This window comes from Ipomoea nil, unplaced genomic scaffold (assembly GCF_001879475.1).
Source record: "Ipomoea nil cultivar Tokyo-kokei standard unplaced genomic scaffold, Asagao_1.1 scaffold1694, whole genome shotgun sequence".
Lineage (NCBI taxonomy): Eukaryota > Viridiplantae > Streptophyta > Magnoliopsida > Solanales > Convolvulaceae > Ipomoea > Ipomoea nil.
The window spans coordinates 496643-508926 of NW_017618122.1; the positions used below are offsets into that span (position 1 = coordinate 496643).

At 37.5% G+C, this 12284-nt stretch overlaps 1 protein-coding gene across 1 annotated transcript; it reads left to right on the forward strand.

The window, feature by feature from the left end:
* Positions 1-8170: 8170 nt before the first annotated feature.
* On the forward strand, positions 8171-8578 carry LOC109191565. The gene has a single exon (XM_019342191.1). The coding sequence runs from the start codon at positions 8171-8173 to the stop codon at positions 8576-8578; it is 408 nt and encodes a 135-aa protein (XP_019197736.1).
* Positions 8579-12284: the final 3706 nt, after the last annotated feature.

A 12284-nucleotide genomic window follows, 5' to 3' on the forward strand; every position in this document is an offset into this window, starting at 1 on the left:
TTTAAATTAGAATATCAAATATTATACAGTGCAATTGAAGATATGTTTTGGATTATTTATGTGTTTTGATGTTATCATTCTTTGAATTTGAGCAAATAATTGCTCAAATTAATAGTTAATGTGTAGATGTACGCATGCGATGCTGTAACTTTGGATATTTTATTTATCATTGTTTAGTATTTTTTTTTTTTTATAAATTAGGCAAATATGTTCGTTCTCTAGCAACTCAGTTATAGGAATGAATTGCTATCTTAATTCATTTGTATGGAATATATATATATATATATATATATATATATATATATATATATATTTGTCTAGATATATAGCAATTTTGTCATTTAAAAAAAATATAATATCAACGATTGTATTTACACATTATTGAAATCTGTTTGTAGATGACATTGGTCGTAGCAACGCAATCCTGTCCATCATCGTATAGAGCTAACACTTTCAGTCAATTATTAATTTTCATTTCCTTTTCCAATTAACCTAACTTCAATTCTTTTTTTTCATTTTTAATTTTCAGTAAATTATTAATATTCATTTCTTTTTCCAATTTACCTAATTTCCATTCCATTTTTAATTGATGATGTAGAATATTATTGTGAAATATTTATGTTCCTTTTTTCATTCTTTTTTTAATTTACCTTTACTATTTACTATTGTTTGGACAGGAAATCAAATAAATAGGATTTTGTTTTTAATTATAGTATAGATTTGACCGTGAGGTTGTAACACACACACACACACACACACACACACACACACACACACATATATATATATATGATGAATTGGTTATATTATAAATTGTTTAAATTTGTTATATAGGGTATTATGTTATGTGAGAGCATTGAATATGGAAACAATATTACCAAGATTTTAGTTGATTTCTACATTATATTTGCTTACAAAATAAGTTGTATTAAATTAGTTGGTGATAAACATCCAAAAATTCTACACGGTAATACCATACATAATATTACCAATTATGCTATTATGTTATTACCTAATTAATTAATGTCTTTTCTATACGATATTATAAATACGTTAAAAAAATACGGAGAATTTGCAAACAATAATGTTACAAAAAATATTATTATATTATAGAATGTAACTAATATATCTGGAAGTAAAATTTGAGCTCTAAGATCATATAGGGCACTCTTTGATCCTAAATCAATAAATAATTAGTTATATACACATTTAGCAGTACCAATGTCATTACTAATACTTTATATATATATATATATATATATATATATATATATATATATATATATATATATATATATATATGCAGTATTGAACCTTTAATGTGAGATAAGAAAGAAATAATCAGTTAAATGATGCCTTTATTTGGATGCACTAAGACTATTACAATGCTCCATCACCTTGCAAACATGTACAACTTTGGCTTTATTTTATACTTTAAATTATACTTTGCTTATCCTTTAGATTTTAATGTATTATTTTAAGCTAATTTATTTATTAACATTAAAAAAAATACATTTTAAAGTGTGACAATTTATACTAATAAATCATTTTTAAAAGTGGCAAAAGATGAGTTTCTAATTTGATGCCACTGCATCAATTTAAAAAAAAAAAAAAAAATTATTGCTATTGTTTACCTCAATCATCTCATAAATATCCATAATTTTTATTAGAGGGGTCTAATCAACACATAAACTGAAAAAATGACAATCATAAACAAAATATGTACAAAAATAAATGATAAAAACATTATGATAATGATTAAGACATAATAAATTTACCTTTCCAAAAAATCACAAAACTCTGGAAATCCTGATTGAAAAGGAGCTATGTATCAAGAATTACATATCTTGACATAACTGGCTAATAAAAAAGAACATTCATTACTTGTCCTTATTCAAACACTTTCAAATATAAAGAAAAATTAAAATGTTTGTGTTTAGATTAACTCTTTGTATCATTTTTAACTCTACACAATTGCATAAGAACAACCATAGGATTTGCAAGACCATAATTTAAAAAAAAAAAAAAAAAAAAAAAAAAGGTTTCAACTCTTGGCCTTGGTATATATTGATCCCACACTGTAGCTTTCAATTGATTGTCCCTATAAACAAATAAACTACGGAGTTCTAAATAAAAATACATATACAAAATACAATAAAAATAGCAAAATTAGATAATTTACTTTGTATCCACGTACAATTAGAAAATCAATAAGTTAAAGAAAGCTTCCCTGCAATGATCTTATCCAATGGGGAGTAAATCTCAACGACCCTACCAATAACGTCAAACATGTTAATAAAAAAAAAAAAAAAAGAATTCAGATGTATATTAAAATTGTAAATGAAATTTACCAACGAATTGTTTATCATCTACAGACTTCAAAGATGAAAATGATTTCAATAAATAAATTTGTCTAGAAAAGTTGTCATTTTTTTATATTCTTTAACCAAAGTACCATAGTGGAATTACAAAATAAAATAATGAGTGCATTTTTTGAAAATATAGAAAATACTTATCACCATAAAATTTTTAATGGCATAAACTTTTCATTGTTTGAAAAGCTTACAGTACTTACCAACATGTTTCCTTGGTATATGAGCACGAAGTTTCCTACAATGAAGTAAAAAAGAAAAGTGTTATTTTGTAATTTATTTTTGCAATATAGGAAGCAGCTTTGTAATGCATCTTTTTTCCAATTTCATATACAACACGAGTTCTAGAAAAAAGCAAAATCGAAAAAAATACCATTTGATCGAGAAATATGCACTCTCTAGATTTTATGGAATCACTCCTCTTTCTCTATGGGACTTCATATAGGTGCACACCAATCACCATCTAATAGCTTTGAAAGTCTTCAATGGAGAAATATCCTAGGCAAGAATAAACATTGGAGTCGTATAAAAAAAGCAAAATTGAAAAAAAAATACCTATTGATCGTGAAGAGATGCACTTTCTAGATTTTATGGATTCACTCCCCTTTCTCTATGGGACTTCATATAGGTGCGCACCAATTGCAGTCTAATAGCTCTGCAAGTCTTCAATGGAGAAATATCCTGGGCAAGAATAAACATTGAGCCGTAACAGTTGTATGTTAGTATACATATCTATATCTCTATATATACTTACTCAATATAAAAGAATGAATAAATAAATATAAGGAAAAAATTTTACCAATTAATAGATTTACCAATTACGTTAATACGTGAATATGGAAACAATATTATCAATTAATAGATTTTAATTAATTTCTATTTTACATTTAGTTACGAAATAAATTTTACTACAAAAGTTTGGGCGGGAAAATGAAATAGGAGGATTTTACTTTTATATATATATATATATATATATATATATATATATATATATATTGCATAATTATAGTGTATGCATATTTCCGGTCAAATGAGAACACAATTCGTAGCAGAAGATGGCATAATTAACTTATGGTAATATTGCATTATTATGGTAGAATAAGAACACAATTCGTAGCAGAAGATGGCATAATTAACTTATGGTAATATTGCATTATTATGGTAGAATAATATTATATTATGTATGCTATTGTATAATATTAATTGGTAATATTGTTTCCATATTCACATATAGTAACGTAATAACATAACAATTTGCTATTTAAATTGATCATTCTACTAAACCTAAAGTTTAAGCTTCAAACGTATTTTGCCTCTGTACTCTCCTATTTACACCGAATAACAATGGCTTCAACTCACAGCGTTTTTGTTGGTCGAGAACTTCATCCTAGACTCATATGGAATCACATCACGATTAGAGTGCTCTGTGTCGTTCGTCTTCTAGATACAAGAGGTTCTGAAACAATAAACTCTATAGAGTGTGCAGCCCATGATGTAGAGGTATTTTTTTTTTTACTATATCTTAATATTTTGTATTTCAAAACTTTTAGTTTATGCATATGATTTTTTTACAACATTTTATTTTTACACTACAAATTCAGAAAACTTTTCTACATATGCATATTCCTTAAATGTTTGTTCAAAAGTGGCCGAAGAAATTTAAAGAAGACGGAGTTTATCGAATTAATAGATTTTTGGTAGTTTATAATTTGTATAGAAACAAAACTACTACTCACAGGTATATGATGCAGTTTTGTGTTAAAACCACTGTGGGAGTATTGAAGGATGCAGATTTCCCTACACATATTTATGACAAAGAAGATTATGATTTCTTTGAAGACGTTATTTATTGCTCACTTACATTGTTTTGCTTTGTAAATAACTTTATTGAGGTATTTGACTTTTTTTACCATTCACGACTCTCTGGATGGACAGGTGTCTGAACGTCCTATTGGAAATTTGGAGTCTAACACAAGGAATGTGATTCAAATAATGAGGGATCTATTAAGAGCTCTAAAGGTTGAAATAGTTATTCAAAGATTGAACATCAGTTATAATTCTATATATTTATTTCTATTACAATCGGTCATTTCTTATATTATTCATCGTTGTTATGTAATAGGCATTTGTCACTTCTCAATAAGAATGTGGTTATGGTTTTGTCAATTTTTGGTAATATTTACCTTAAGGGTCGTTTGGTTCACGTAATGTTAGATTACCTTAGGGAATATTAGATTGCTGGGAATGTTAGATTACTAGGAATGTTAGATTCCTGTGTTTGGTTAAAATTGGGTTATGTAATATAATCATGTTTGATTTAGGGTTATCTTTTATACACACACTATAATATTATTAACATATTTTCATATATTTTAATAAATTTACAAATTAAAATAAATAAATAAGATAACGGTATCATATATAATTACCTGATTTTATAATATTAACTAAAATCTTGAACTTGAGAAACAAAATTATTTTATATGCTAACATAACATAATAAAAATAAAAAATATATAATTACAAAAATAATTATATATATATATATATATATATAGGCGAGTTCAGGTGCGACGGTGTCTTACGGTGCGGCGGTGCGGCATCACCAATAGTTCAACAAATATACACCATCAACGTTAGGAATACACCACAGAAAACAGAGAGATATTAGGTACGCATCACCAAACACACACCATTAGGTGTGAGTAAAAACACCATACAGTGTTCGGAAATACACCATTGGGGGTGGTGAGTTATATGGTTTATTTTTTTGGGTCTGTTGTGTATTTTGTGATGTTTTATTGCATTTCATTGTGGTGTGTTTTTCCTACATTGTTGGTGCATATTGTTAACACTGTTGGTGTATTCTGAAATTTCGCCGCACCGCCGCACGGGAAGACCCCGTCGCATTTGAACTTTATTATTATTATTATTATTATTATTATTATTATTATTATTATTATTATTATATATATATATATATAATTATTTTTGTAATTATATATTTTTTATTTTTATATAAAAAACTAACATAACCAATGTTATCTTACATAACCTAAGAACATTCCCTTCAAAATCCTATGTGGAGGGAATGTTATATTCCCTAAGATAATATGAACCAAACATAGGAATGTGAGTTTTGAAATGTCACATTCCCTTGGTTATGTTATATAACCTGAACCAAATGCCACCTTAATTTACTCCTATTCTGCACTATGTTTTTAAATTTATGAATTAGAATCACACTCGTGTTACGAATTTACTCCAAAATTTTAAAAATTAAAATCGAATTTACAAATGTGGTTTCGATTTTGCCAATTTTTGGTAAGATTTACCTTAAGTATAATTTAACAATTTAATCAATTTTAATTTATTTTAATTTACATAATTTATTTAATAATATATATATATATATATATATATATATATATATATAATTTTAAGAATGTAGTTCTGGTTTTGCTGGTAATATTTACCTTAATTTACTCCTATTCTGCACTATGTTTTTAAATTTTCAAATTAGAATCACACTCGTGTTATGAATTTACTCCGAAATTTCAAAAATTAGACTCAAATTTACGAATGTGGTTCCGATTTTGCCAATTTTTGGTAAGATTTTTCTTAAGTATAATATGCAGGCACATCGGTTATCCACATCTGTTCATAACATTCAAATGCAACCCAAAGTGGCCTGAGATTGAGCGGTATGTTGCACAATGTGGCCTTAAAGCTGAGGATAGACCCAATATTATTTGTCGCGTGTTTAAGATGAACTTGATGCTATGATTGAAGAGATCAAAACAGAAAAGCTGTTTGGCGACATATGTGGAGGCATTTGATTATCATACATACTTTAATGTGTCATAATTAAATCTAAATGCCATGTATAAAATTCAACTATTTTTTTTTAATTTTCTACTCAGTTATCTACACGATTGAATTTCAAAAAAGAGGACTCTCTTACGCGCACATATTGCTACTTACCAAAAGAATAAATCGGGCAAATTCTGTAGCCGAAATTGATGCCTTGATTTCAGCTGAAATTCCAGACCCAAATGCTGACATTGAGTACAATGACGTAGTTAGCGAATTCATGTTGCACAGACCATGTGGACAACTCCGGAAGAATTCACCGTGTATGGTAAATGGGAAATGTTCAAAGTATTTTCCGAAAAAATATGTTAGTTAGAAGATTTTGGATAAAGATGGTTACCCAATCTACAGAAGGCGTGGCAATAGACGCACAATTAGTAGGAATGGAATCGAACTTAATAATCGTTATGTTGTCGCACATAATAAACATCTGCTTCTAAAATATCGCACACATATTAACGTCGAATGATGCAACCAGTCAAGATGGATTAAATATTTATTCAAATACGTGAATAAAGGAAATGATCGAGTCACGGCAGAGTTCATGAGTAATTCTACGAATACACTCAATGGTGATGCGATCGATAAGATTAACACGTACTACGATTGTCGCTATATATCAGCATGTGAAGCCACCTGGCGGCGGTTTGGGTATGTGATACATTATCGCACGCCACCCGAGGAGAGGTTAAATTTCCACTTAGAGCACCAATAGAATATTGTCTATGGGGAAGATCAAACCCTCGACAAGATTGTCCAGAACCAAATGGTTAAGCAAAGCCAGTTCAAAGATTGGTTTTAGGCAAACAAAAATACAAAGATTCTCGGTCGCTCACTTATGCAAAGTTTCCCAGTAAGTTTGTTTGGAGACAAGATCTGCATGAATGGCATCCACGGAAGAAAGGATTCTCCATACGACGATTGTTCTATGTTCCGCCAGGGTGTGGAGAATTATACTATCTAAGATGCCTTTTAAATATCATACGTGCACCTTCAAGCCACGAGGATATTCGCACGGTTAGGGGGGTCATTCACAAATCGTTTAGGGATGCATGTTATGAATATGGATTATTAGATGATGAGAAGGAGTACATCGATGGTATTACTAACTCAAGTTACTGGGCATCCGCATCTGCATTACGAAGGTTGTTTGCTACGTTGCTGACTTCAAGTTCAATTAGTAGACCCGAGGTGGTGTGGAATGCCGTTTGGGAATTTCTTGCGGAGCATGCACAGTTTCATCGTCGACATCTCATGCATAATATAGGTATATCGACATCCAATCTATTTATTCGACATTCTTATTTGCTTATCATTATTTAAAAAAAAAAAAAAAAAAACTCATTTTTTGACTTTGTTTTTGTTTCGTTTTTAGACTATGAAGATTTGTTGTTATCGGAATATGATAAGCAACAGTTTGCTCTGGTAGAATTGGAGAAGTTGCTATCTTTGTGGGAGAAGAACCTGAGCGACTACCCAGAAATGCCACTTCTAGAAGAAAGCAGCATTGGATTGACGGAAAACATGTTGATATCCGAAGAGTTGGTGTACAACAAGGAATCATTGAACGCAAAGCATGAAACATTGGTAACACAATTGACGGACGAACAAAAGAATGTTTACGACTCTATGATGAATGATATTGATGCTAATGGAGGGGGATTGTTCTTTATGTATGGTTCCAGAGGAACAGACAAGATGTTCGTGTGGAGAACATTATCTTCAAAGATAAGGAGTCGTGGAGATACTGTTCTAAACGTTGCTTCAAGTGGAATAACATCTTTGCTCTTGCCAGGTGGCAAGACAACGCATTCTCGATTTGCTATACCACTCTCATTGAATGAAGATTCCACGTGCAATATATTGCAAGTGACCTTTGCGAACGTATAATAAGGAGCAAATTGATAATATGGGATGAAGCACTGATGACGCACAAATACTATTTTGAGGCTTTCGACAAAACCATGAGGGATCTATTGAGGTTCACCATACCAGGCAGTACTGAGAAAACATTTGGTGGAAAGACGGTAGTTTTGGACGGTGATTTTAGACAGATTCTTCCAATTATTCCAAAAGCAACGAGACCAATGGTTGTGGGAGCAACTATTAATTCTTCATACCTCTGGAGGAATTGCAAGGTATTGAGACTCACGAAGAACTTGAGACTACAGAGCTTAGCTTCAGACGAAGATAGACAGACGGTTGATTGGTTTACAGGATTTGTAAACAATGGTTTGTTTGAGATCGATATTCCGCCAAGGTTTCTGTTGAAGTGTAGACCTGATCCAATCGCAACTATAGTTGAAATCACCTTCCCAAGCGCGAAATATTGAAGGCTTGAAGAGTCGCACCTAGAAGGACGAGTGATCCTATCACTGACTTTAGATGTTGTTGATCAAATTAATCAGTATATGTGTGACATGAACATTGCAGAAGGTCGAACATATATGATAGTACTAATTCCACGTAGTGCGGTCAAAGTCATAATATGACAAAGATAAAGCAAGCAAATCTTTTGTTGATCGTGTTAAAGGACCTAATACAATCTAAGTGGCTATTCCGAGGGCTGACTGACTGCGGTCGGGATGCTCTGTAAATAGCCTATTGATCGTTCCAAAAGTCCCTCACGCTGTTGCCGCCGTGGGTATTTATAGCCGCTAGGCCGGAGACACAGCTCCGGCCGGCCGGCATGTAACCCACGTAGCAACCACGTGTCTTCACCCCGCGAGCCCTGACTGTCAGCGCGTAACGTTGCCACGTGCTTCTTCTCAACTCTCGCATCCAAGGGCCATCAATCGGGTGTTGAAGACGTCAGTCGGGAGATGTGCCGGTCGGGTCCGACCGGGTTCCTTTAAAGGTATCCGACCTGTAAACCTGCATAAACAACAATAAAAACACATGCCAGGTCGGTCGGGGTATTCCCTACCAAGAGCCCCCCCAGCCCGGGCCTTTTTAACCGCTCGGGAAAAAATGGGACGGGATGAAGAAGTCCAATCGTCCGCCGCCACCCGACCGGACAGCTGTCATTCTGTCGTGCCACGTGTCGGCCTCTGCGCGCCTCTGAGACTGCAACGGTCGCCTCGGAGTCTGGAGCGATCGCGTCGCGCAAGTGGGTCGTTTCCCGCCCAAAAGTTCTTCTATAAATAGGCCCTTTTGAAATGCATTTGAACTTCTACCAACCCTCTAAGTCGATCGGAGCATCCCGAGCAAGCAACTTCAAGAGTCGGTCGAGCAACCACAGCTTCAACATTCTCTGCTAACTGCAATCAGTCGGTAAGTCCTCTTTCTTTTAGCTTTTTACTTTTTGCTTTACATTACCTCCCCATGGCCGACGACGGGCCTTAACTGACCACGACTGGGTGGTACTCGACCCTAACGATATCCCGACCGCCCTTTAGGAAGACAGCATGTCGGATACAGACAGTCAGAACATATCGGGTGCAGATTATGACGACGCGGTCGAGCAGATGAGCGAGGAGGTAGATATCATGGGGTCTTCACCAGAGGTCGTTCAAAGACCACAAAGAACGTCTGAGCGACGAAGGCGGTCTAGCTCGGAGGGATCATCTAGCTCGATCGGATCGAGCAGCTGAAGCGGCGAGACTACAACGAGCGAGCACCGCTCCTCGACTGAAGCGGCTCGGGAAACGCCAACCCGGGTAATTGGGGATTACCCCCAGGCAGCACCTCCGACTAACGATCGGGAGGCCACACCAGACCCGATCGAAGAAGACCCGGTCGCTCCACCCGCACCGGCCGATGACGAGTTCGTTTTCCTAAACAGCGAAAGCGTCGAACAACAAGAGAGCCTGCTGACGTCGGGGGAAGCGGCGAGGATCTCCGCCATGCTCACCGGTCGGGTTCGTTTCGACACCCGATGACATCTGGGAAATGTCATCGAGCGCCATCAAGGCAAATGGATCGGGATGCACTACGACTCACTTCAAGCACCGATCCAGATCCCCTTCTTCGCTCTCTTGACCGCATTCCTGGGCTACTACCGAGTGGTCCCGGCCCAGATCCACCCGAACGCGCATAGAATCTTGGCGTGCTTTCCCCAAATCTGCGCTCGGCACGAGGTCGCCTATACAATGGAGTTGTTCAACTTCATCTACCAAGTGAAGACCCTACCGGCCACGTACGGAGGCGGATTCCTAATGATCCAATCCCGGACGGACTTATGCACGATCGAGAGCTTGCCCGGGAATAACAAGGGCTGGAAGAATAGGATCTTCTCGGTCGAGTACGACCCGTGGATCCTCCCGGTCGAAAGGACGTGGAGCACCCATTATAGGAAGCAAGTTACGCCGGTCGAGACGAAAGCCCTCCAGGATGCTGTCTCCAAGATCTCGAGCGAGATCCATGAATACAAGATTTTCCGCTCGAGAGAGAGCTATGATGAAGCCCGACTGCCACCGCCGCGGTACGATCTTGAAGAGAAGTACCAGCCGGAGCCAACGGGCGTAACGATTGCGAGGGTAGCTACTCGGGTCGAGCCGACGAACGAAGGTCTAACACTAACTGATCGTCCCCGACCATAACTCCCCTATCTAACCACCTTGTTCTTTGTTTGCAGAAATGGCACCAACGGGTTTTGATGAAGAGAATGCTCCCCGAGCCCCCCGAGCCAAGATTGCGGTCGGGAAGAAGAAGACGACGGCCGGGTCATCCAAGGAACAACAAGTCCCGGTCGCGCGGCCACTAGGCACGACCATCACCGTCACCACAGCCAAAGGCTATATGGTCGATGCATCGGACGTCTTGGTCTCCCGGGTGACTGCCCATAAGGGCAAGGAAAAAGCGGCCGAAAAGGAGGCCGAGGACGGAGGCGCACTGAAGCGCCGAAGGAAGCAGGGCAGCCCGAGCCCTCCAGTCGGGGCCATCACGGGCGATGCGTCCATCCTCACCCGGATCGGCAATCTCGGGCCGGTCAGGGAGGATATGACCAAGCTGACCCCGACCCAGGTGGGCGAGAAGATTGGCCACGATCTGGTCGAGGTAAGGAATCTTCGTCTTCATATTTTTATACAACTGTCTTTGCTCGGGCTAATCCTGACCACTTTTTTGCAGATATCCCGAGCAACCCAACTCCTCCAACGTCGAGCGCTGCTGGCCAATGAAGCCGATGCATTGAAGAAAGTCGCCGACCGGAGATTGGGGGAGATTACCGACCTCCAAGCTGAGCTAAAAAAAAGTGAAGGAAGGTTGGGAGCTCGCGGAAAAGGCGGCTCGGGAGGCAAAGGGGGCCCAAGAGCTGGCGGAGAAGGCCGCCAAGGAAGCCCTCAGGGAGGCGTCAGAGCTCAAGTCCCGATTGGGCAACCTCGGCGAGCTGGCGCGATTTCTCTACTGGGACGAGGCATCGGGCACAAAGTTCCTCCGCGAGACCCGGAAGACCAAGGTCGGGGAGGAGCTGATATGGACGTTCGGGCGCTGGGCATTCAAATCCGGCCAGCGGAGGATGCGCGCCACGACCAAGGAAATCATGGAGGAAGTGCTGGAAGGGGACGACCTCCAGCTGGTCTTAACAACCCTCCCGGATTAAGTCCCCGATCCTGGCCTTGCTCCCTTCAGCCCCGAGGACGATGTAGCTGAACCGAGCGGTGCTGCGAAGAAGTAGTCTAGGTCCTGTAGATTCCGACCGTGAATTTTACTTCTTCGTTCTTCTCTTTTGTACACTCCGTCGAGAGCCCGGTCCCGATTTGTACCGGCCGCTTTTTGGTTTATAAAACTTAAGTTTTTCTTTCAAGTTATCTTGTTCGGGTTTTACTTCTTATGTGTTAACTTTTATTTGTTTGTACGCCAGTCGTCCTTTGCCCGACCCTTCGGCCCAATGGCCTGGTCGTGCACGTCCCGACCCAATGGCCTTTTGACCTTTCGAAAACTTCGAAAAACTTTTTTTTTGCCTGTTCGTTCGGGGTTTTCCAGGTCGCCTGGCCTTGTGATTTGGCCTTTTGGCCTTTCGAAAATTTCGAAAAACTTTTTTGGCCTGTCCGTTCGGGGTTTTCCCGGTCGCCTGGCCTTGTGATTTCCTTCCTTAAC